The sequence below is a fragment of the Neoarius graeffei genome, chromosome 6 (genome assembly GCF_027579695.1).
Source record: "Neoarius graeffei isolate fNeoGra1 chromosome 6, fNeoGra1.pri, whole genome shotgun sequence".
Lineage (NCBI taxonomy): Eukaryota > Metazoa > Chordata > Actinopteri > Siluriformes > Ariidae > Neoarius > Neoarius graeffei.
Window position 1 is genome coordinate 5745287 of NC_083574.1, and position 26459 is coordinate 5771745.

The window sequence follows — 26459 nt, forward strand, 5'->3', positions numbered from 1 at the left end:
TTTGGTAGTCTTTCAGGTGTCCAGCACGTCTTTTTAAAGGAGAACTGAAGGCACATTTTTTTATTATCAAAATTCTATTTATCTCATTTTATTAAATATTGGAATGCATTTGTGATCGCTATTTTGTCGCTGCTATAGCAAGTTATGAGTGTTTGAAATGTGCTATGTAATACATCAGTCCATATGTCAAAGCAATGACCATAAATGAGATTCGTCAAGACCTGTGCGAGACATCGTAGGACGGAAGTAAAACGTACAGCGGAAACCAAAGTGACCAACATCTGCTAACGTTGTCAAAAGACGCGCGCGCCCTCTTTCGAATGCTGATGTAATCAAGCCGGAAGTTTTGTTTGTTTTGATAGCAATCAGGAAAGTTTGAAAAAAGTCGGCAGTAATCGTCATTTTAACTCGTTTTTGTGCAATATTTCATTTGGAAAACAGTTTTCAAAATGGCGGCGCTGACACTTAATATTTCAAAGTCTCACACAAGTCTCGTGAAGATCGCGCGGATAAGCGACGCCTGCCATGGACCAAACGAACTAAATTCAACACGGCTAAAAACCAAATAGGCCGATAAGTATAATACTTAATTGCAATTAGTTGCTAATACGAGTCACGATATAAGGTTACTAAAACCGAAAACATAATTAAATAACACATTAAGAAATAAAGCAAGTTTAAAACTGACTTCAGTTCCCCTTTAAATCGTCGGCTTTTAACGAAGAAAACCTCACAGCCATGTTTGTTTACAAATTGTTGCAGTCACTCACTAGCATAGAAGTTTTGCATCTCCGATGTGTCTCTTTTCCAGCTTTTTGATGTCCGTTGGTATGTTTTTCTCTTGTAAATATGCATGAAGAATATCTAATGAAGTTTTGGTAGCCTTTCAGGTGTTCAGCACATCTTTAGTTTAAGTTTTCAGTTTATTTATTTAGTGCTTAAACCGAGTACTGGACTAGCCTCATCTTTTCTCTTTCCCGGTGGACAAAGAAATGATTCTGTGCATGCACAGCAGAAAAGTTTTGTCATTGGATCTTCACATGAGCGCCGACATGTGGTGTCACGTTGTCTTGACAACATGCAATATTATAACAATATTGCACGCTCATTCTCCATTGGGGAGAGCAGCGTAATACATGGAGGATAAGCGATATGATAACAATGTTGGACGGGAATAGAATGCATGTTTTTATTCCATGGAAAAAGTGGCCCGTATGTATAATAATAGTTGTTATCTAATAGTTATTCTACTTTTTATCACAATTCTTGTTTTTAGCACTATTAATGCACATTCACATGTACAAAGCACATACATGGATATATTTTTTTATCGTTACATTTTTATCTGTATAGTTTACAGTCGGCTTATTCTTGCAATCTTTTTTCCAAAAAAGTTGGGACAAAGTACAAATTGTAAATAAAAACGGAATGCAATGATGTGGAAGTTTCAAAATTCCATATTTTATTCAGAATAGAACATAGATGACATATCAAATGTTTAAACTGAGAAAATGTATCATTTAAAGAGAAAAATTAGGTGATTTTAAATTTCATGACAACAACACATCTCAAAAAAGTTGGGACAAGGCCATGTTTCCCACTGTGAGACATCCCCTTTTCTCTTTACAACAGTCTGTAAACGTCTGGGGACTGAGGAGACAAGTTGCTCAAGTTTAGGGATAGGAATGTTAACCCATTCTTGTCTAATGTAGGATTCTAGTTGCTCGACTGTCTTAGGTCTTTTTTGTCGTATCTTCCGTTTTATGATGCACCAAATGTTTTCTATGGGTGAAAGATCTGGACTGCAGGCTGGCCAGTTCAGTACCCGGACCCTTCTTCTACGCAGCCATGATGCTGTAATTGATGCAGTATGTGGTTTGGCATTGTCATGTTGGAAAATGCAAGGTCTTCCCTGAAAGAGACGTCGTCTGGTTGGGAGCACATGTTGCTCTAGAACCTGGATATACCTTTCAGCATTGATGGTGTCTTTCCAGATGTGTAAGCTGCCCATGCCACACACACTAATGCAACCCCATACCATCAGAGATGCAGGCTTCTGAACTGAGCGCTGATAACAACTTGGGTCGTCCTTCTCCTCTTTAGTCCGAATGACACGGCGTCCCTGATTTCCATAAAGAACTTCAAATTTTGATTCGTCTGACCACAGAACAGTTTTCCACTTTGCCACAATCCATTTTAAATGAGCCTTGGCCCAGAGAAGACGTCTGCGCTTCTGGATCGTGTTTAGATACGGCTTCTTCTTTGAACTATAGAGTTTTAGCTGGCAACGGCGGATGGCACGGTGAATTGTGTTCACAGATAATGTTCTCTGGAAATATTCCTGAGCCCATTTTGTGATTTCCAATACAGAAGCATGCCTGTATGTGATGCAGTGCCGTCTAAGGGCCCGAAGATCACGGGCACCCGGTATGGTTTTCCGGCCTTGACCCTTACGCACAGAGATTCTTCCAGATTCTCTGAATCTTTTGATGATATTATGCACTGTAGATGATGATATGTTCAAACTCTTTGCAATTTTACACTGTCGAACTCCTTTCTGATATTGCTCCACTATTTGTCGGTGCAGAATTAGGGGGATTGGTGATCCTCTTCCCATCTTTACTTCTGAGAGCCGCTGCCACTCCAAGATGCTCTTTTTATACCCAGTCATGTTAATGACCTATTGCCAATTGACCTAATGAGTTGCAGTTTGGTCCTCCAGCTGTTCCTTTTTTGTACCTTTAACTTTTCCAGCCTCTTATTGCCCCATCCCAACTTTTTTGAGATGTGTTGCGGTCATGAAATTTCAAATGAGCCAATATTTGGCATGAAATTTCAAAATGTCTCACTTTCGACATTTGATATGTTGTCTATGTTCTATTGTGAATACAATATCAGTTTTTGAGATTTGTAAATTATTGCATTCCATTTTTATTTACAATTTGTACTTTGTCCCAACTTTTTTGGAATCGGGGTTGTACAGTGTGCCTTTTTCTTTTCGCATGTCTGATAATTTGCTGCTGCAACAAAACAGTTTCCCAGCTTGGGATCAATAAAGTAAATCAATCTAACCATTTATAAAATAAGAAGGCGTGGATACACTTGGGAATAACTTAACGACAGAATTTACCATCATATATCTGCTTATTTTAACTTTTCTGGACACATGCACTAACAGACTGTTAGCCATTTCGATACGCATTGAGAGGTTTAATAGTAAAAATGCAAGTTTAATCACGCTAGCTTAAACATGCTAACGCATATAGCCGCCATGATCATGCATGTCAACCTTTGGTCAATCAAAACTGTATAACCAACCTTCAAAATCCTTATTTCCCTTATAAAATCCTTATAAGATGCAAATTAAAATAATTTACCTAAAATTTGAATGATAATTAACAATGATATATCCCAGTTACTTTTTATTCAATATTAATAACAATAAACCTTCAGAATGAATACAAAGCTCCAATGTTGAACAAAAACACAAAGTGTCACTCTAATGTTCTGAATTGTACTCCATGACAGCTTTTTTAGCACTCTGCACCAATACCTCACTAGGCTGCATGTCACAGCAAGTGTCTAGCTGTGTTGCTCTTACACTGCAGTAGGCCAGGTCAGTGTGTCTGCATTCAGGTTCGTTCTGCTCTCTGTGCGTATCTTCCTGACTTGAGAGAAAACTCTCTCACAGTCAGCATTACTGTGGGGTAAACAGAGCACTGCCTAACTTGAACTAAAACTCCCACTACCTTGTGTTTTCTGTCTTTTCCAGTTGTTGGCATATCAGTTTTTGAGCGCGCAAATACTGTCATCAGTGGCTGATTTTGCCTTTGGCTTGCATTCCACTGATGTAGTTTCGATTTGAAATGTTCTTTCACAATTCATACATTCCCGATGCTGCAACTTTGATGTCACGCATACACAGTGTGCAGTGTGCGTATTCTTCGTTTTTGGAGGCTGCCGGTTGGATTATGCCATTGAAAAGGTCCTTCCATTCAGGGAGAAACCTACTGCTGTATTGTGTTTTGAATTTCTTTGCCGGAGTGCCCATTCAGAATCTTTTCAGTTGCTACTGAAAGTCGGTCAGGTGGCAGGATTCTTGCAATGCGGTGTGTGCATGATCAAAAGTGGAACGAAGTCTCGCTACCACAAGATAACGCGCGATTTCATAAGACTCTTTACTGGCTGTTTGTGCTTTCTGTGGTTGTACAGTACGTTTGTAAATGTGATGCGGTCTTTTATCATCGTGGGAATTGATTATAGCTCTAAATAAATATTGAAGGTTTTTTTAAAGAATCCATATTACTTTATTTGTACGCCCGTATACTACGTTTATTGAATCAAATCCGTATAAAATACGGACATTCCGTATAGGTTGACATGTATGCATGATAGCAATATTATTTCAGTATTAACAACGTCCAGCCAACAAGCTCTCGAAATCTGCATAAAATACATTTGTTCATCAGTGAACACACATTATCGATAAAGACAAGGATGGATTTTATAAGTCGGTGTCCAAAATCATACATTTTTAACTCACTACAGAAAGCAGACTGCGGTTTAAACCAGCTGCTCTTCCTGAAACCACAGTTAATCTGTCCAGTTCATGTCCTACTGATAAATGTCCTGATTAAACACATCGGTATCAGCGAAATATCTCCAGCTGAAACTGTTTAAACTCTCCGGATCGATGTAAGACTGATTACCAACGTGAACACCTTCTGCAACATACTGGAAAGGAGCGGGGTACCAAAGGATTACAGGTGTACCTCATGTTGCTTCTCGTTTCGAGAAGGACAAAGTCTCTACTGTGCATACTCAGGTTGCAAATTTGTCAACAGATTTTTGCCGAGGTATTTTTGCTTCATTTCTTTAGAATGGGAGCAAACAGGAGCGAGTTGTCTATTTTTATCCCCCGCTGGATGAAAGGCCCGAAGGGAGATTATGCCGTGGCAACGTCTGTCCATCCATCCGTCCCGGGAAGGGTGCTCACCTTCTGAAATCAACTCCTCTCACAATTTTTGGAGGAATTTCACGCAACTTGGCAGGATTCTTTGTTATATGTCGGTAATACACATATTGCAATTTTGTTAAATTGGGTTGCATTTTAGCAGAGTTGTGGCCCTTGATTAACAACCTTGTACTTTCACAATTTCATGAAGGTGTGTTTGCCTTCTGACATCAACTCCTCTCACAATTTTTGGACGAATTTCTTGAAGCTTGGCAAAAGGCCTTGTTATATGAAGGTAATACACATATTGCAATTTAATTTTGTATGTGAAAATTTTTACCAGAGTTGTGGCCCTTGATTAGCAAAATAATACTTTGACAATTTCATGAGAGTGTGGAAATTGACTCCTCTCACAATTTTTGGAGGAATTTCACAAAACTTGGCAAAAGGCATTGTTGTATGTCAATAGTACGCATATTGTTATTTTGTTCAATTCGGTTGCATTTTACCAGAGTTGTGGCCCTTGATTAACAACTTTGTACTTTCATAATTTCATGAAGGTGTGTTTTCCTTCTGACATCAACTCCTCTCACAATTTTTGGACGGATTTCTTGAAGCTTGGCAAAAGGCCTTGTTATATGACGGTAATACGCATGTTGCAATTTAATTTCGTTTGTGAAACTTCTCCCAGAGTTTTGACCCTTAATTAAATAACTTGTACGTTGACAATTTCATGAGGGTGTACGTTCTTCTGAAATCAACTCCTCTCACAAATTGTCGAGGAATTTCACCAAACTTGGCAAAAGGCTTTGTTATATGACAGTTATACAGTATGTGTATATAAATTTCGTTGAATTTGAGCAAATTTTACCAGAGTTATGCCCTTGATTATTAACAAACTTGTACTTTGGCAATTTCATCAAGGTGTGCTTGCTTTCTGAAATCAACTTCCCTCACAATTTTTATCCCCCACTGGCTGAAAGGCCCGAAGGGGGATTATGTTGTGGCGATGTCTGTCCATCTGTCCATCTATCTGTCCTGGGAAGGGTGCTCACCTTCTGAACTCAACTCCTCTCACAATTTTTGGAGGAATTTCACGAAACTTGACAGGATTCTTTGTTATATGTCAGTAATATGCATATTGCAATTTTGTTCAATTCGGTCGCATTTTACCAGAGTTACAGCCTAGTTGCCAGCAGGGGATATTGTGCTCTCAGAGCGCTCTTGTTATACAGTTGATCATATGGATTATCGAAATACAATCACATGGTAGACAACGCGGTGGGCCTGCATGCTTGTAAGCAAGCGCTGCTTCTTGCACTGTCATGCAGATGTGTTTTTATGGGGCGGGGTTTTGGAGGGAAGGAAAGGAAGTCCAGTAAAATTGTAGATTGCACCTTTAAAAATGCAACCGTAATTCAGTAGAAATTCATACAAGCGCGATGATCATCAAACATCGGACAAATGTGTGAAACATACTGTAGGCTAACACATCTCGGTATTATAAAGAAGAAAAAAAATAAGGCAAAGGTTGAAAAAGCTTTGTAAAAACGTCACACACACGGACAGATACACTACAATTGCCATGACGGTAAAGTTCACATATTGTGTCCTATACTGTATATAATTTCTTTCTGTATAATTCAAAATAATACACTTATATTAAATTAAGACGTTTAATTGCAGCATAAACATTTTATATAAAACATAAGGTGATGCAGAATGAAATCAACACTGAATTTTACATTTCACATCACTTTAAAGGTTTTCTTGTAATTCATTACATTCCAACATGAGCACATTTCCATTTACAATGGACCATTATGATCTGATCTAACGTCTTAGACGCCCTGATCTAAAACAATCATCAGAAATTCACTTCTCCTCCTGTTTCCTGCAGTATAAATACATTTAATTTAAATAATTTTTCAGATTCTCCTCACAAATCCTCGGTATTATCTCACCGATGCACGTTCCCATGTTAAAGGTCACATCCTTGCGTTCCCACTCACGTCCTGTGATTCATTTCTCTCTCTGTATCTGCAGTGAAACCTGAAGTCAGCAGACTCTCATTAAACAGCACTGCAGAAATGGTCACCCGAGTGAACGAGTCCCGAACTCTCTGTGCTCGAGCAGCTCTTGCTGTGCTGCAGACGCTTGCATGGGACAGCATGGGGCTAGAACTGGACTCGGAATTAATCCGTATGTTCAGCTCAGGTCAAAATGTTCAATCTAAATATAGAAAAAAAGTATGCAACTTTTTTTAAAATCAAAGTTTCAATAAATTGCTTGGGTCAGTTTATTGTAATCCGTTACAAATTATAAATAACAATACTATAATACTGCACGGAGGGGTGTCGTTTATTTTCAGTTGAGAGTGAAATATGAAACAAAAACAATTTTAGATTCTAGTTCCTGTCATATGACCTTCAGAAGATGTTCTTAGAATGATGACTGTGAAGAAAAAAAAAAAACATGGACGACGTGGCTCCAAGTCAAAGTCAGAGATACACATTCACTTGACTCCGCCTACTTTATCCCAACACACAAATTCCAGCGTTAAAGCGATTCGGCCTTTCGATTTCATAAAATCAGTGAAATTTAGTTCCGTCTGAAATGTGCTCATTGTGATGTTTATTTCTGTAATAGCTCACAAAATATCAGGCCATTCTGTGGCTGGGAAGTTATTTAATTTGAGGGGATTAAAACAAATAATGTGCATGAAATCGCTCGCTTTGCGCAGTCAAGCAGACAGAGGAAGTCCGTGTGTGTGTGTGTGTGTGTGTGTGCGCATGCGCAGGTTTACCTTTGACATCATTTTGTCGCTAAACGAACAGCTGATCACACCGAGGTGCTCGCTGAGTGCTGATATTTATTAGTTTGATATTTCCTGCGTTTCCTTTCCTTCGTATATAACATAACGTCTTTTCTTCTCGCTTTCTTTCCGTTACTGTAGTCGCTCTTTCACGTTTCATTCACACACTCACGTCCTCCATTTTTCTCTCCTGTTTCAAATTTGTATCCCACAATGCCTTGCGCGAACGGGGAAAACCTACCACGTGATGCATGACATCGTATCTTGAATCGGGTCATGGTGAAGCAGGAAAAAATAGTGGAGAATTTAGGGCCACATGGCCTTAAAGTGCATATCACGGGTAAATTCAGGAACAAGATCAATGTAATTCTCCTATTTTATATTAAACTTTGGTCAAATATCTGTAGCATTCTGCATTCTCTGCTATTTTTTTTACCTTGTGCAATACCAGAAAAATTCAGTTGAAATCAAGCCATTTGAGGCGAATTGGTCCGCCTCTGAAAAAACTTGGCATTTGGATTTCCCGGCAAACACTGATTTTCGTGACATCACGTGCGGGACGCCTCCCTCTGAATCCTACGTCAGCGCTGGTTTGTTTATGAGAAAATGACCTGGTGGTTTTCTGCAAATTTCTTCAACGTTATCACGTAATTATTAAAATGGTTAACAGATGTATCGTAGGAGGCTGTAGCAACACCAATTTTGATGGGATTAGTACTCATCGTTTCCCAAAAGACCGGACAATGAGAGAGAAATGAGAGCGCTTGGACTACACAGGCTGTGCACTGAAACTGCGCAAAGCTCTCGTAGCCTGCTGGCGCTTCCGCAGGTAACGTCACGATTCTGCCTCCAGAGTCCCTTGGGATTTTTCCAGATGCGTTTTGTTATTTTATTTTTTTTCTGCTGTAGACAGATGACCTTGTGCAAAATTACCCTTCTGGATGAGTGTGTAAAGGGACAAACTTTCATATAAAAAAACGAAATTGTTCCAGAATATGCATTTTAAAATAATTAATTATTCTATTTTTTTTAAATAAATAAATAAAATTGGAAGTCTGTGATTCAAATTCAGTAGCTTTTGGTCCACTAAATAAAAATAATTGGGTATCGGGGAAAATTCTTTTTATGACCTACACTTGAAAAAATCTGAAAGGCAGTCAGCAATAATTTAGACGCGATGTATCCACTAGATCTCAGCCTTGGTAAGGCATGTAGCATGTAAGGGATGTAATGATGTGTGCACAGAGTGTGATATTTGAACCTTGGATATTGTGAGATGTCAGCGCCCAGGGACATTGTTTTTCTTTTAAAATAAAATCTGTATACAGGGACAAATATGAATAAATGAGCACGCGAACATGTCTTGTACGGATATTATCTGTCAGTGTAAAGAAGTTTATTTTTGGGTTTTGTTAATCTTGAAGAACCGACTGCCTGGGTGTGGACTATATCCAGAATATGGTGCTGTGTTCGGAAAGGGGGATGAAGTGTCTTGGGAAAACGAGAGAGAGAGTGAGAGAGAGAAGAAATGGCTGTGCCCAGATAGGAGTGAGATGTCGGAGTATGTCAATACACTCGACCAGCCAGCCTTCAGTCTCCCTCTCCTCTCCTCTCTCTCTCTCTCTCTCTCCTCCTCCTCTCTCTCTCGCTCTCTCTCTCTCCCCTCTCCCTCTCTCTCCTCCCTCTCTCTCAATGTCCCCTCTCCCTCTCTCTTTCCTCCTCCTCTCTCTCTCTCTTGCTGTCTCTCCCCTCTCCCTCTCTCTTCTCCCTCTCTCTCTCTCTCTGTCCCCTCTCCCTCCCTCTCTCGCTCTCTGTCTCCTCTCCCTCTCTCTCTCCTCTCCCTCCCTCCCTCTCTCTCTCTCTCTCTCTCTCTCTCGCTCTCTGTCCCCTCTCCCTCTCTCTTGCTCTCTCTCCCCTCTCCCTCTCTCCCTCTCCCTCCCTCCACCCTCTCTCTTCCCTCTCTCTCTCACTCTTTTCCTCTTTCCTGCTCCACCTTGTATTATAAATGCAATACAAGCACTATATACAGTACATATACATTCCAATCCATTAAACACTTAAGAATCACGAAGGATGAATAACGAACAGTGTTCCATCTCCGAGTACGTAACTGTTTCACAACTCCATTTGTACCATTAGTTATGATGGAAGTTCTGTGATGTTTTGGGGCTGTTTTTCCTCCAAAGACCCTGGAAACCTTGTTAGGGTCCGTGGCATCATGGACTCCCTGAAATACCAGGACAATTTAAATCAAAAGCTGGCAAATTCCTCTGCCAGGAAACTAAAACTTACAGCTATCATATCGGACAGAACTGTGACTCTAAAGACACAAAATCACAAAATAGTATCGCACTTTTCATCAAGGACGGACGCAAATTTTTTCCAGCTTAATTCCAGTTGTTCGAAAGGACCTCAGATCAAAATTTGCATTAACAGTGAAGTGGCTCAGTAAGAAATGCCTGAGTAAAGAATGAGTGGGATTTTTTTTTCAGTAGGGATAATACTCTAAGGGTGTTTTCACACCTGGTCCCCTTTAAAGGAACCAGACTCAGTCCTCTTTAAGTGGACCAAAAAGTGAACCAACAGAAAAAGAACTCAGTTCTTTTTGTGTTCACACTGTGAATTTATTACAAAGAGGACTGGGTTCTCTTTCTGGTCCAGTTAAGCTTTGATGGGGCCTCAGTCCTCTTTCTGTTCACACCAGGTCCTCTAGAGCCCTCAGACCCCCAGTGCACGGAATTCTGGGTAATTTTCTCTTGAATCAAAATGTCTGCTGCCATGCTTGCCCTGCTGTATTCTTTGATCAAAATAGTGCGGATTAAGGAAATAAATTTATTATATTATATATTTATATATTTATTAATTATATATATATATATATATATATATATATATATATATATATATATATATATATATATATATATATATAATATAGTTATATTATTGTGGCCGACTCGTCAGTCAGTAAGTTCAGAGAACTGTAAAGCGGCTGTGGTAAGTTCCAAAAGGAAGTTGAGTTTCCCTGCTACAGTCACGTGACCAACTACGGCAAACGAAGAAGGTTAAACTACAGTGAAAAAGGCGAAGTGAACCCGGTGCGCTTTTTGTTCACAATGCGCAGATTAGGCGAACCGTACCGTTCATTTTTAGTGAACCGTACTGAGACCACCTCCTGAGGTGGTCTCAGTTCGGTTTGCTTTAAAGGGGTCTGGGTACGGTTGGAGTGTCCACATATGCGCAAAAAATGCTGAGTCATCGATCTGAGTTCGGTTAGATGGCTGAAAGGGACCAAGTGTGAAAACACCCTAAATCAACAGAGTGATGAAACAGTACTGAGAGAGCACAGGTTCATCATGTGAAAGAGGTTTCCTGCTTTAGGAAATAAAGACAAGCTCATAGTGAGATGCTCGTCCGTATTATTATGTCGCCAATATGAAGTCTACTCTGAGTAAACATACAGTGGTACTTGAAAGTTTGTGAACCCTTTAGAATTTTCTATATTTCTGCATAAATATGACCTAAAACAACATCAGATTTTCACACAAGTCCTAAAAGTAGATAAAGAGAACCCAGTTCAACAAATGAGACAAAAATATTATACTTGGTCATTTATTTATTGAGGAAAATGATCCAATATTACATATCTGTGAGTGGCAAAAGTATGTGAACCTCTCGGATTAGCAGTTAATTTGAAGGTGAAATTAGAGTCAGGTGTTTTCAATCAATGGGATGACAATCAGGTGTGAGTGGGCACCCTGTTTTATTTAAAGAACAGCGATCTATCACACAGTTGGACAGATTGTGTACAAATGGAGGAAATTCAAGACCATTGTTACCCTCCCCAGGAGTGGTCGACCAACAAAAATCACTCCAAGAGCAAGGCGTGTAATAGTCGGCGAGGTCACAAAGGACCCCAGGGCAACTTCTAAGCAATTGAAGGCCTCTCTCACATTGGCTAATGTTAATGTTCATGAGTCCACCATCAGGAGGACACTGAGCAACAATGGTGTGCATGGCAGGGTTGCAAGAAGAAAGCCACTGCTCTCCAAAAAGAACATTACTGCTCATCTGCAGTTTGCTAAAGATCATGTGGACAAGCCAGAAGGCTATTGGAAAAATGTTTTGTGGACGGATGAGACCAAAATAGAACTTCTCGCTTTAAATGAGAAGCGTTATGTTTGGAGAAAGGAAAACACTGCATTCCAGCATAAGAACCTTATCCCATCTGTGAAACATGGTGGTGGTAGTATCATGGTTTGGGCCTGTTTTGCTGCATCTGGGCCAGAACGGCTTGCCATCATTGATGGAACAATGAATTCTGAATTATACCAGCGAATTCTAAAGGAAAATGTCAGGACATCTGTCCATGAACTGAATCTCAAGAGAAGGTGGGTCATGCAGCAAGACAACGACCCTAAGTACACAAGTCGTTCTACCAAAGAATAGTTAAAGAAGAATAAAGTTAATGTTTTGGAATGGCCAAGTCAAAGTCCTGACCTTAATCCAATGGAAATGTTGTGGAAGGACCTGAAGCGAGCAGTTCATGTGAGGAAATCCACCAGCATCCCAGAGTTGAAGCTGTTCTGTACGGAGGAACGGGCTAAAATTCCTCCAAGTCAGTGTGCAGGACTGATCAACAGTTACCGCAAACGTTTAGTTGCAGTTATTGCTGCACAAGGGGGTCACACCAGATACTGAAAGCAAAGGTTCATATACTTTTGCCACTCACAGATATGTAATATTGGATCATTTTCCTCAATAAATAAATGACCAAGTATAATATTTTTTGTCTCATTTGTTTAACTGGGTTCTCTTTATCTACTTTTAGGACTTGTGTGAAAATCTGATGATGTTTTAGGTCATATTTATGCAGAAATATAGAAAATTCTAAAGGGCTCACAAACTTTCAAGCACCACTGTAGTTATACAACACAGGTATGATGACCTATCATTTGTCTTTTTACATTTTCTAATCACTCCACATGTCTGTTCTGTCTTTATTGGCCTCAGTGACCTTTGCCGCATATAATTTTGCCTTTTCTCCTTGTCACTTGAGTGTAATATGTACAGTAATATTGGATCTGCACGGCTCCCGCTGTCTCTAGCGAGTTTAATTAAGCGGGTGAGTGGTGAAAGCTGAGTGGCGAAGGCCGAGAGGCGTGCAGTTGTACTGAAAGACTGTCTTGAGCTTGTGGTGTCTGGAAGCTGCAGGGAAGAGGACATGGCAGAGGTAGGTGGTAAGGGACATGACCCATGTCGAGCTCTTCTGTTCTCATTAGAGATGGCATGGAAGCGGCTGGTGTTTGTCCCTCACAGGAAGTTCAGTGCTAATTAGGCTCAGGAGGCCGGCTCGACGGGTCGATGGGGTCGGTACCGGCAACGACTGGCCTCCTGTTTGAGCATATTTACTCATCAGCTTTTAACCAGAGCAGAGTGTGTGCGTGTGTGTGTGTGTGTGTGTGTGTGTGTGTGTGTGTGTGTGTGTCTCACTTTCACATCAAAATGCATCATCATGCAGGGATTTGTGTTCAAACGTGTGCCTTCAGTGCTTGTCTACAAAACTAATTGGCTTTATATTGGACTCTCTCAGCCACTTCCCATTAATCAGCAGTCAGAAATTCTCTCAAACAGCTTTAAGGCAAAATTAAAAAAAACTTATACAGCTGATAAATTGCTTTCTTTCAGCACAACCCCAAAGCCCTGACTTTTAGCAATGTCTCGAACACCTAACATTTAATATTGTTAATTATACCTGTCTTGAAAACCCTGTTAAAGGTGTAGAAATGGACTTAATGCATTCTTGGCTGTTTGCCTTTTCTTTTTTTTTTTAACCCTAATCGTTCACATCATTTTTCTTAGACCACCTGACAGCTTCTTTCTTCCTTTGTACAGTCCATCATGATCGCGGAATTGAATTCGGTGCGGATACTTGTGTACAAGTTTGCAAAATATGAATACAAATATAGACCAAGTGACTTTTTTTTTTTTCTTCGAGCCCATCCACTTTAACGTTCAACCTGAGATGCTTTTCTGCTCACCACGGTTGTACAGAGTGATTATTTGAGTTACTGGAGCATTGTTGTCAGCTCTGGTGCTACTCCTCTGTCCTCTGTTTTTTTTTTCCAAAAATTCTGTGTGTAGAGACTGCTGTGTGTTCAAATCCCAGGAGATCAGCTGTTTCTTAAATATTCAAACCAGCCCATCTGGCACTCACCACCATGCCACGGTCAAAGTCACTGAGATCACTGAGAAGCTCTTGATCTCTATGTGCATGATTTTGCATGTTGTCCTGCTGGCTCGAGATTCGTTGATTGGATAATTGCACGAATGAGCAGGTGTAAAGGTGTCATATGCAGCATATAGCAGGATATTTAACAGTTATTCCACGAAGTCGAGTCGTACATGGGCTGATAGTCATGTACAACAAGATTGAGTGGAATAACCGTTTTATTCTATGCACATTCACTGGATTTTGAGAAACAGAGCATTTTTATTTTTTGTAAATTCGATGAATAAAAACTTTATACAAGATGTCAGACAAAATCGTTTCCACTTATGTGAACTTCTTAAAAACCTATCGATGGCTATACAAATTGACTTTAGTGTTGTTGTTGTTTTTTTTTGTAGAAAGTGCCATCTTGCTGTCATGCTGTCAAGGTATAGAAAAGCTTTAGACATTTATTTCATTCTTCCTTGGACATTTCAGTTCTGTAATTTTCAAACTTCTTTGAGCTTTTGAACCAGTCTAAAAAAAAAAAATCAACACATTTTAAAGCGAGACTGCCTTTCAGATTTTTCAAGTGTAGGTCATAAAAAGAATTTTCCCCGACACCCAATTATTTTTGTTTAGTGGACCGAAAGCTCTTGAATTCGAATCACAGACTTCCAATTTTATATATAGAACAATTAATGAATTTAGAGCCACGCGGTCCTAAATTCTCCGCTATTTTTTTCTGCTTCACCATGACACAATACAAGATACTACGTGGTGGGTTTTCCCCGTTCACGCAAGGCACTGTGGGATACAAATTTGAAATGGGAGAGAAAAATGGAGGATGTGAGTGTGCGAATGAAACGTGAAAGACTGACTACAGGAACTGAAAGCGAGAAGAAAAGACGTTATGTTCTATACGAAGGAACGGAAACGCAGGACCAAACTAATAAATATCGGCGCTCAGCGAGCACCTCGGTGTGATCAGCTGTTCGTTTAGCGACAGAATGATGTCAAAGGTAAACCTGCACATGCGCACACACGGACTTCCTCTGTCTGCTTGACTGCACGAAGCGAACGATTTCATGCACATTATTCGCTTTAATCCCCTCAAATTAAATAACTTCCCAGCCACAGAATGGCCTGATATTTTGTGAGATATTAGAGAAATAAATATATATCACAATCAGCAAATTTCAGCCGGAACTAAATTTCACTGATTTTGTGAAATTGAAAGGCCATCTAGCTTTAAAGGGGAACTGAAGACAAATTTTTTATTATCAAAATTCTATCTCATTTTATTAAATATCGGAATGCATTTTTGATCGCTATTTTGTCACTGCTACAGCAAGTGATGAGTGTTTGAAATATGCTCTGTAATATATCAGTCCATACGTCAAAGCAACGGCCGTAAATGAGATTCTTTGAGACCTGTGCAAGACATCGTAGGACGGAAGTAAAATGTACAGTGGAAATCAAAGTCACCAACATCTGCCAACGTTGTCAAAAGACGCGCGCGCCCTCTTTCAAATGCTGAAGCCGGAAGTTTTGTTTGTTTTGATGGCAATCAGGAAAGTTTGCAAAAAGTAGGCAGTAATCGTCATTTAAACTCGTTTTTGTGCAATACTTCGTTTGGAAAACAGTTTTCAAAATGGCTGCTCTGACACGTCACGTTTCGAAGTCTCGCACAAGTCTCGTGAAGATCGCGCGGATAAGCGACGCCTGCCGTGGACCAAACGAACTAAATTCAACACGGCTAAAAACCGAATAGGCCGATAAGTATAATATTTAAGTTAGTTGCCAATACGAGTCACGATATAAGGTTACTAAAACCGAAAACGTAATTGAATAACATGTTAATTAAGAAATAAAGCAAGTTTAAAAATGACTTCAGTTCTCCTTTCATGCTGAAAGATGAAGAATGTAAACAAACCGGCAAAATGACAGGAGCAATTTGTGAAAAATGCGACAATATTAATTATTGAAAAATAAAAAAGATACGTTCTTACCATCAAATACTTTCTTTCCATATTTTGGGGTTTTGTTTTCGAGTAGAGTTTTTATTTCATCCTCGGTTGGTTCAGTAACACGCGCCGCCATTTTGTTTTTCTCTACTCACGGTATATGAGTTGATATCTTTGTAGTAGAGTAGCCAATCAGAGCGCGCAATGGCTCATATCCAGTGAATGTGGATGGAATAAAGCTGTGTGTGTGTGTGTGTGTGTATATATATATATATATATATATATATATATATATATATATATATATATATACTAGTGCATCTCAAAAAATGAGAATATTGTGAAAAAGTTCAATATTTTCCATCAGTTATTTAAGAAAGTGAAAATGTTATATATTATAGACTCATTACAAACTAAAATGTTTCAAGCATTTTTCTATTTTAATTTTAATCAGTATGGCATACAGTACAAAAACATAAAAAAAAATCTCAAAATATTAGAATATTTCATTTCGAGTTTGAGTAAAACAGTATGAACACAGTGCATCTCTCGGTCTAGTTCAGTCCACACAACCACAATCATGGGGAAGACTGCTGACTTGACTGTTGTCCAGAAGATGATCACTGATGCCCTCCACAAGGAGGGTAAGCCACAAAAGGTCATTACTGAAAAGGGTGGCTGGAAAAGGTGCACAAGCAACAGGGATGGCCGCAGTCTTGAGAGGATTGTCAAAAAAAGTTGATTCAAGAACTTGGGAGAGCTTCACAAGGAGTGGACTGAGGCTGGTGTCAGTGTATCAAGACCCATCACGAACAGACATCTTCAAGAAAGGGGATACAACTTTCGCATTCCTAATATCAAGCTACTCCTGAGCCAGAGACAATGTCAGAAGTGTCTTATCTGGGTTAAGGAAAGAAAGAAATGGACTGTTGCTCAGTGGTCCAAAGTCCTCTTTTCAGATGAAAGTACATTTTGCATTTAATTTGGAAATCACGGTTCTAGAGTCTGGAGGAAGAGTGGAGAGGCACAGAATCCAAGGTGTTTGAAGCCCAGTGTGAAGTTTCCACAGTCTGTGATGATTTGGGGTGCCATGTCATCTGCTGGTGTTGGTCCACTGTATTTTATCAAGTCCAAAGTCAACACAGCCATCTACCAGGAGATTTTAGAGCACTTCATGCTTCCATCTGCTGACGAGCTTTTTGGAGATGCTGATTTCCTTTTCCAGCAGGACTTAGCACCTACTCACAGCGCCAAAACTACTACCAAATGGTTTGCTGACCATGATATTACTGTGTTTGATTGGCCAGCCAACTTGCCTGACCTGAACCTCATAGAGAATCTATGGGGTACTGTCAAGAGGAAGATGAGAAACACCCGACCCAAAAATACAGATACGCTGAAGGCCACTATCAAAGCAACCTGGGCTTCAATAACACCTCAGCAGTGCCACAGACTGATCACCTCCATGCCACACCGCATTGATACAGTAATTCATGGTAAAGGAGCCCCAACCAAGTATTGAGTGTATAAATGAATATACTTTTCAGAAGTTGGACATTTCTGTATTGTAAATCCTTTTTTTGATTGATCTTAGGGAATATTCTAATAATTTGAGATACTGGATTTCTGATTTTCATGAGCTATAAGCCATAATCATCAAAATTAAAACAAAACAGGCTTTAAATATTTCACTTTACATGTAATGAATATAGAATATATGAAAGTTTACCTTTTTGAATTAAATTATGAAAAAAGGAACTTTTTCATGGTATTCTAATTTTTTGAGATGCACTAGTGTGCATATATATATATATATATATATATATATATATATATATATATATATATATAAACTGTATTAGCATACATATCATGTGTGTCATGACAGTATCTTCAACTATAGTGATACTGTATATTTTGCGATATCTCCTACACACTTAGCATTTTCTATCCACCCATTTGTCCTTTAGGTCTTTTTTTTCCTACTCATCTCACTCACACACTCGCTCTGTGCAGCCGCTGCTGTCAATTCAGTCAAATTAATTCTGTGGAAAGAGAATAAAGACTTCATCTCCGGTTAGGTAACACTTTTATCTAGTTTCTTTTATCATAACCTCGTGTCTGGTGACTCACCGAGTCCCCTGAAAACTTCTCATCTTCGTGAAAGTTGTTGGAGGAAAGGTGACGGAATCCAGTCTTAGCACTTAGCGGCTGGTCGAGAAGAAGTGCGGACTGTTAAGTTGTGTGTTTGTAGGTGGATTCCCTTGACACGCACAAACTGGAGCGTTTACCTGCAGATATTTATATGGAAAGGTTGAAGCCCTGTGTGTAACGCAGTCACGGTGTTGCTCGCAGCGTTGTGTGGAGGTTGTGTGTGGAACGTGGAGATGATGTGGTATCTGAGAGCCTGCAGGCTAAAGGTGACCGTGCAAATTTCTCCCACATTGGTCCATCTTCTGAATATTTCTCCTACATCGGTCCATGTGCTAGTTGTAAGCACAGCTCCAGTCGATTAGAAACACTGGATGATGTTCAAGATGATGTTAAGAGCCAGTTTCAGTGTCAGGAACCTGTCGTATGAATCCTGATTCGACAAAATAATTTACATTGATCTACGACTGGTTAAGAGATTGAATTATTTGGGGGCGTGGTGTGATGTGGCCTGATAAGAAACATACAGTAGTTACTGTTACCACCCCGAAGGTGATGACCTTCCAATAACAGCACGCCCTGAAGTGTTTTATTCCTCTTCTACCACAGCGGTTTGGTCGGGATTGCAATTTTTATTCATTATGAGCTCATCCGGCCGACAGGCAATGAGTTTACGCCATCATGTGTTGTCCGTCATCCATCCAGCGTCGTCCACATTTCATGAAAATCTCCTCTTCTCTCTCAATTCTTCACTGATTTTTATTCTTTTTGGGAGGAAGGTAGATCTGCCTGGGGTGTATATACAGTAGCTTCTACTGTATGAAGTAATTAATCAATCCCTAACGAGCAGTTTCCATACAAATAGCTTCTTCTCCCTCAATTCTTCACTGGTTTTGATTCTTTCCAGCATGAAAGTAGGGGTACCTAGGGTGAATATAACTTCTACCCAGATTTGCTTAATTACAATTATTAATGAAGGTATGGACTAATTAAGCCTTAACAACAAAATCACTTCTTCTCGGTCAATTCCTCGCCATTTTGGATTCTTTCTGGTAAATAGGTCAGTATTTCTAGGGTGGATATCGCTTCTATATATAGCTTGTATATAGTGTATATAGCTTGTAACATTTATTGTGCAAGGTGGCCAACTTTAGATCGTTCCTTCTGGACTAGACGGGGCCGGAGTGAGCTACGCCATCATTACGTTACATTTCATGCTTGGGAACATCCACGAATCAAGTTCCTTTTCTCACTTGTTCTAGCAGATATAAACAGTTGTTCTCTAAACAGCCTCGATTTCTTTCTCACTTTAGAGGTTAATAGGGTGAAAAAAAAACTCAGCTGGTCATCATGCTACCAAGAAACCAGAAAGTGAAAAAAATTGGCCTGAAGACATTCTGAGGTCAGAAATCATAAGAATTAATCATCATCATCATCTTCTGACCAATCAGAGCATTACATTACATGCATTTAGCAGATGTTCTTATCCAAAGCAATGTACAAGACCCTGACATACCCACAGTGAGCAACCTGGGCAGCAGTTGGGGGTTCGGTGCCTTGCTCAGGGCACTTCAGCCACTCCTGCTGGTCCAGGGAATCAAACCAGCAACCTTTTGGTCCCAAAGCTACTTCTCTAACCTTCAGGCCATGGCTTCCCCAAGAGCAGAGACATCAGCAGTGATGTTGTGGTATAATTTTACAGTGGTGCTTGAAAGTTTGTGAACCCTTTAGAATTTTCTATATTTCTGCATAAATATGACCTAAAACATCAACAGATTTTCACACAAGTCCTAAAAGTAGATAAAGAGAACCCAGTTAAACAAATGAGACAAAAATATTATACTTGGCCACTTATTTATTGAGGAAAATGATCCAATATTACATATCTGTGAGTGGCAAAAGTATGTGAACCTCTCGGATTAGCAGTTAATTTGAAGGTGAAATTAGAGTCAGGTGTTTTCAATCAACGGGATGACAATCAGGTGTGAGTGGGCACCCTGTTTTATTTAAAGAACAGGGATCTATCAAAGTCTGATCTTCACAACACATGTTTGTGGAAGTGTATCATGGCACGAACAAAGGAGATTTCTGAGGACCTCAGAAAAAGCGTTGTTGATGCTCATCAGGCTGGAAAAGGTTACAAAACCATCTCTAAAGAGTTTGGACTCCACCAATCCACAGTCAGACAGATTGTGTACAAATGGAGGAAATTCAGGACCATTATTACCCTCCCCAGGAGTGGTCGACCAACAAAAATCACTCCAAGAGCAAGGCATGTGATAGTCGCCGAGTTCATAAAGGACCCCAGGGTAACTTCTAAGCAACTGAAGGCCTCTCTCACATTGGCTAATGTTAATGTTCATGAGTCCGCCATCAGGAGACCACTGAACAACAATGGTGTGCATGGCAGGGTTGCAAGGAGAAAGCCACTGCTCTCCAAAAAGAATATTGCTGCTTGTCTGCAGTTTGCTAAAGATCACGTGAACAATCCAGAAGGCTATTGGAAAAATGTTTTGTGGATGGATGAGATGAAAATAGAATATTTGGTTTAAATGAGAAGTGTTATGTTTGGAGAAAGGAAAACACTGCATTCCAGCATAAGAACCTTATCCCATCTGTGAAACATGGTGGTGGTAGTATCACGGTTTGGACTTGTTTTGCTGCATCTGGTCCAGGACGGCTTGCCATCGTTGATGGAACAATGAATTCTGAATTATACCAGTGAATTCTCAAGGAAAATGTCAGGACATCTGTCCATGAACTGAATCTCAAAAGAAGGTGGTTCATGCAGCAAGACAACGACCCTAAGCACACAAGTCATTCTACCAAAGAATGGTTAAAGAAGAATAAAGTTAATGTTTTGGAATGGCCAAGTCAAAGTCCTGACCTTGATCCAGTTGAAATGTTGTGGAAGGACCTGAAGCGAGCAGTTCATGTGAGGAAACCCACCAACATCCCAGAGTTGAAGCTGTTCTGTACGGAGGAACGGGCTAAAATTCCTCCAAGCCGGTGTGCAGGACTGATCAACGGTTACCGCAAACGTTTAGTTGCAGTTATTGCTGCACAAGGGGGTCACACCAGATACTGAAAGCAAAGGTTCACATACTTTTGCCACTCACAGATATGCAATACTGGATCATTTTCTTCAATAAATAAATGACCAAGTACAATATTTTTTGTCTCATTTGTTTAACTGGGTTCTCTTTATCTACTTTTAGGACTTGTGTGAAAATCTGATGATGTTTTAGGTCATATTTATGCAGAAATATAGAAAATTCTAAAGGGTTCACAAACTTTCAAGCACCACTGTATATGAATCTCAAAGCTTCATTCATTTGTATGGGCAAAAAATCAGTGGAAGGCAACGGAGGAAAAAAGGGATGCATGAAAATCAAGGAAAAGACGAGTGTATTTTTCAGATGAGGGGATGGATATGCGGGGGGGATTTGACCTGAGGTTGGTATGTTAGCCTTAGCATGTTACCATGCTAGCTGTTATCCATTAGCATATTAGCTTGAGCATATTAGCATGCTAGCAGTTAACATGTTAGCCTTAGCATGTCAGCATGCTTGCTGTTAGCATTAGCATGTTATCCATATTACATTAGTGTGTTAGAAAGCTAACTATAAACATGTTATCCATTAACATATTAGCATGCTAGCTGTTACCATGTGAAATGTTAACATGCTAACTTTAGCATGTTAGCTTGCTACCTGTTAAAATGTTAGATGTTAGCATGCTAGCTGTTAACATTAGCCATTAGCATATTAGTATGTTAACTATTGCCATATTACCCTTAGCTTATTAGCATGCTAACAGTTAACGTTAGTCATTAGCATGTCAATATACTCACTGTTAGCATATTAGCATTAGTATGTTAGCATGTTAGCCATAGTATGTTAGCATGCTAGCTATAAACATGTTAGTCATTAGCATGTCAGCATGCTCGCTAAACATGTTATCCATTAGCATATTAGCATGTTGGGCGGCACGGTGGTGTAGTGGTTAGCGCTGTCGCCTCACAGCAAGAAGGTCCGGGTTCGAGCCCCGTGGCCGGCGAGGGCCTTTCTGTGTGGAGTTTGCATGTTCTCCCCATGTCCGCGTGGGTTTCCTCCGGGTGCTCCGGTTTCCCCCACAGTCCAAAGACATGCAGGTTAGGTTAACTGGTGACTCTAAATTGAGCGTAGGTGTGAATGTGAGTGTGAATGGTTGTCTGTGTCTATGTGTCAGCCCTGTGATGACCTGGCGACTTGTCCAGGGTGTACCCCGCCTTTCGCCCGTAGTCAGCTGGGATAGGCTCCAGCTTGCCTGCGACCCTGTAGAAGGATAAAGCGACTAGAGATAATGAGATGAGATGAGATATTAGCATGTGAACTGTTAGCAAGTTAGCCTTAGCATGTTAGCATGCTTGATGTTAATGGTTTGCTGTATCGGCACAATCACACTTTGAGCTCAGCCATTTAAAATAGATTTTAAGGTGTGAGGTCTGATTTCTGATCCAGTCAGTTACTGTTGGTGACCCTCTGGTACAGCTGAGTAAGCACACTTTGCATTTTCTCTGAGGAAACGCAGTCGAGTTTGATATGAATCTCGCTACCGTGTTGTTTTATGTTGCTCAAGAGACGCTGTCACTAACGTTGCATAATAATCTCATACAGAAATTGAGTTTTTGTTGTACCCAGACTTGACTTACCGTATGGATGTAGCGTACAGTAGTTTATTTGTTCAAGCAGTTCAAACAAACCAAAAAACTGGAGCTATGTTTGCAGTTGTATTTACAGTTAGCCTTTAATGAAGTTCTTTTCTGAGCCGGTGTGTCAACCAAAACATGCTGCCAAGCAACTCGCACATCAAATATATCACTCAGGAATTTGGTATCTCCCCATCTTGTCCTTCTCAGTCTGTCTACAAAGCCTGTGAAAAACGCCTGGCTCCTCAGGAGAAGTAATTAGGGCCGGTACGTGTTTATTTTTAGGCACCTGTGTGCATCATGTGTTTTTGACAAAATGCAGAAGAGTTACAGTGTCACTTCTGAGTCTCACGGTTTCTCTGTCTCTCCGTATCCGGGAGGAAGTCATGTTTATTTCATCAGCCCAGGGTTTTCCTTTTGTCGTGAGAAGGCACGGCAGATCGGCTGCCTATCTCTCTGCCACTCGTCAATGGCACAGCCATCACCACCACTTTTAACTCCTCTCCCCCCCACACATCCATCCCTGACAGCTCCTCCTGTTAGATTCCTGTTATGTTCTTGCCTTTTTTTTCTGTCACAGTCATCCCATGTGTCTGTCTTCACTGCTTCCTTCTTTCTCTCTCTCTCTCTTTTTCTTTCTTTCTCAACCTTTCTTTTTTCTCTCCTTTGAGGAAGCATCCAAAAGCTTGCTGTTGTGCATCAAGGCCTCGTGCCTCATCCCTCCTGCCAAAGGACGAGGTTAACACTTTTTTTTTAAAAGTGCTGGATCTCGTTTTTGCTTTTTTCTTCTTCTTCTTCTTTACTCTCATCAAAAGAGAGATGGTTGCTAAAAATGGTGTCGGAGATAACAAAGTGGAGTCAATCTCTGATGCCGTACCACTGGTGGAGTAACAATTAAGTGTGCCATGATAGGAAAATAATCAACGATGGGATGGTGTGATGAAGCAGAGTTACTGTTCCCACCTCGATGTTGATTATTTTCATATCGCAGCATGTCCTGATGTGTTTTATTCCTCTTACTTATACAACAGCAATTTTCCACGTTTTATTTTTATACTTTTTATCCCTTGATAGTTACATTAGTTACATGTTGTGGAATATCCACGAAGCAAGTTATTTCCTGTTATCGCATACTTTAAGCACTCATTCGTTCACCGTCATCAATGACATTATTATTTTTCTAATATTTGTGTTACTAATCATTTTTTAATTTATTCATAGCCTGATTGCTTGTTTAGAGTCACGCATTGATAGTCATAGATCTAAAGTTCTATGGATCTACAGGTTTACGGTGGTGTGTGTTATCCGTTGCAGAGCTCCACATTGGAAGAATTGGCCGGGAGCAGTAAAGAGGACGCTCGACAACTGACTGCACCACTGAGGGAGGTTTCCAAGCATGTCCACGCTCCATCTGGGGAATCTGGGATCACCTTCACAAGTTCTCATCTCTCGAGCGAGGACAGAAATCGATCACCTTCAGGTGAGTCCATGCGGTTCTTCTTCATTCTCTATCCTCTTTGTGCTCTCCTCTCTGGTTTTCAGAGGTTTAGCCTGGAGCGTTTTTCCTTCAGCCATTCATTATGCTGAATTTTTCCTGATCCTTTTACACCTACACCTTGAAACTCATGGATACTCACAGATGGCACCATCATCATCATAGAACCGAACAGCACTTCTAAATACAACGGTCTGATCATTCATGAATCAAAATCGGTCTAAAATTGTTACTCTACAGTTTAAGAACAATATTGGAGGTTGAAACTTGACCTATAGTTATTTAAATAATGGTTCTTCAAGCATTGGACCCTTCTCTGACAAGGTAACACTCTGTTCTAGGGTTTTTCCCAAGAATGTGTATGCAAGATGACAGACTTAGTGATGTACAACAGCATTAGAAATGAAGAACCCAGTTTGGGTTCTTCTACAAGTACCCCTTTTCCACCAGGGCAGTTCCAGGGCCAGTTTGGAGCCAGTGCCTAATCTCGAATCAGTTCTTTGCATTTTGAAAGCCAAAGAACCTGCCCTCGGCTAGGAAAACTGGTTCCAGAGGAGAACCAACTCTTTGCTGGTCTAGAACCAAGAACCGCTTACATCAGGGCTGGGGGAAGGATTATTATGACCAAATCAAGTTTTGTGACTGCAATTTTTTTTAAAAACAGAGCTAGTGTAGTGTCTAGTCTGACTATTCTAAAGGAGAAGAAAAGACGACGATGTCTGTCATTGTTGTGATTGACGCTAGCAGCGCTAGCATAGCGGGCTAGCAGCTCTAGCAGGACGGGCTAGCGGCTGTGAAAGTGGAGATATATCCAGTGACGTAATGCTCTCTAGCCAGTAGAAAAGCAAATCAGTTCTTAGAAGGTTCGCAAGTTGAGCCAGGTCCAAACCAGCACTAGCACCAACACAGAACTAGCACCTGGTTCATGTTGGTGGTAAAGGACAACCCCCCCCCCCCCCCCCCCCCAAAAAAAAAAATTAATGGTGCTAGATTTAACCTTTTTTTCTGCAAATGTTGGATAAACTACTAAAACAGTAAGCTTGCATGATGCAGCATGGTTTGTGCATGTTCCTGACGGGTTCTAGGATAATTAAAAAAAAAAAAAAACCTGTACGGTTCTAGATTTAACCTTTTCTCTCCCTGCAAGTCCAGGTTTGTAATTTCTCTCATTCCTTGAGCATTCCTCAATAGTTCTTTGAATGAAAGATGAACAAATTTTTAACTTTCTAAAGGGGTTCATCGGACCTGGTTAAGTTCTTCCTGGAACCTTTCTGGGTTTAAGACAAGCTGAAAGTGTGCTACATAGAACAAAGAATAAACTCCTCTTTAGTTTAGTTCCTTTTGCCAGTCTCATTTTTCTCTTTGCCGTAAACAACAAGGAGTTCTGTCCGAAATCTTTCCTTAAGAAACCCAACGACACATCAGCAGCGTAAAAGAACCAACATTATCAGAGATATCCAGTTGAGCGATAAGAAAGAACAGGTTTTGGCAGGGTTGTTTTATCCGGCCTTCAAGTGCTTCTCGGAATTTCATGCTTATGAATTCGGAGGTTGTAATTACGTGGCTTTGGCCAGAAGAAATGGATGACGTGAGAATACTTCTTGCGATGAAATGTTTATATTGCTTGACTGTAAGAAAATAAAGAGGTGGCTAATTATCACATAAACCTTGCCGTATGGCGTAGACATCGTGTTCGTATTGGCGCTATGACTTTTGGTTATTGGCTCAGAAAATCTGGGTTCATAGAAAAATACGAGTTCCCGAGTTGTAATTACGACGCCGTGGTGCTGTTCATGTCATAATTATGACATTTACGACGTAACTTAAACGGATTCAACAAAAGCAACTGGTTTTTAATGCACTTTGCCACAAATCAGTCTGACGTGTCAGCTACTTCCTAACTGTACTTCCTGTGTCTTTTCTTAGCATATGCTGCTATCCAGTACGGGTCTTGTCTCCATCCTGCGCTGGAAAGAGAAAAAGAAAAAGCCGAATGAGGCAAGTAAATGAGGAAAACCGAGTGGTTTTAAAAGCTCAGGGCTTATAATTGGCGGGGAATACCAGTACTGAGTTACAGGGAAACTGGGATGTCTGGTGCTTTCCAGTGCAATATACTGTAGCTAAGATGCTATGATAAGCTTTTATGATAAGTGATTTTTGCACTTTTGTGGTCTAG

The 26459-nt window shown here is 40.2% G+C and overlaps 1 protein-coding gene across 3 annotated transcripts in view; it reads left to right on the forward strand.

Annotated features, from left to right (window-relative positions):
- The window catches only part of gse1b (Gse1 coiled-coil protein b), a 521271-nt gene that overhangs the window by 147275 nt on the left and 347537 nt on the right, over window positions 1-26459 (forward strand). For all 3 annotated transcript variants that reach the window (XM_060923214.1, XM_060923213.1, XM_060923212.1), the window contains exon 2: window positions 24103-24268. In XM_060923214.1, coding sequence (XP_060779197.1) covers window positions 24103-24268 — 166 coding nt within the window. The remainder of the gene's footprint in view (window positions 1-24102; window positions 24269-26459) is intronic.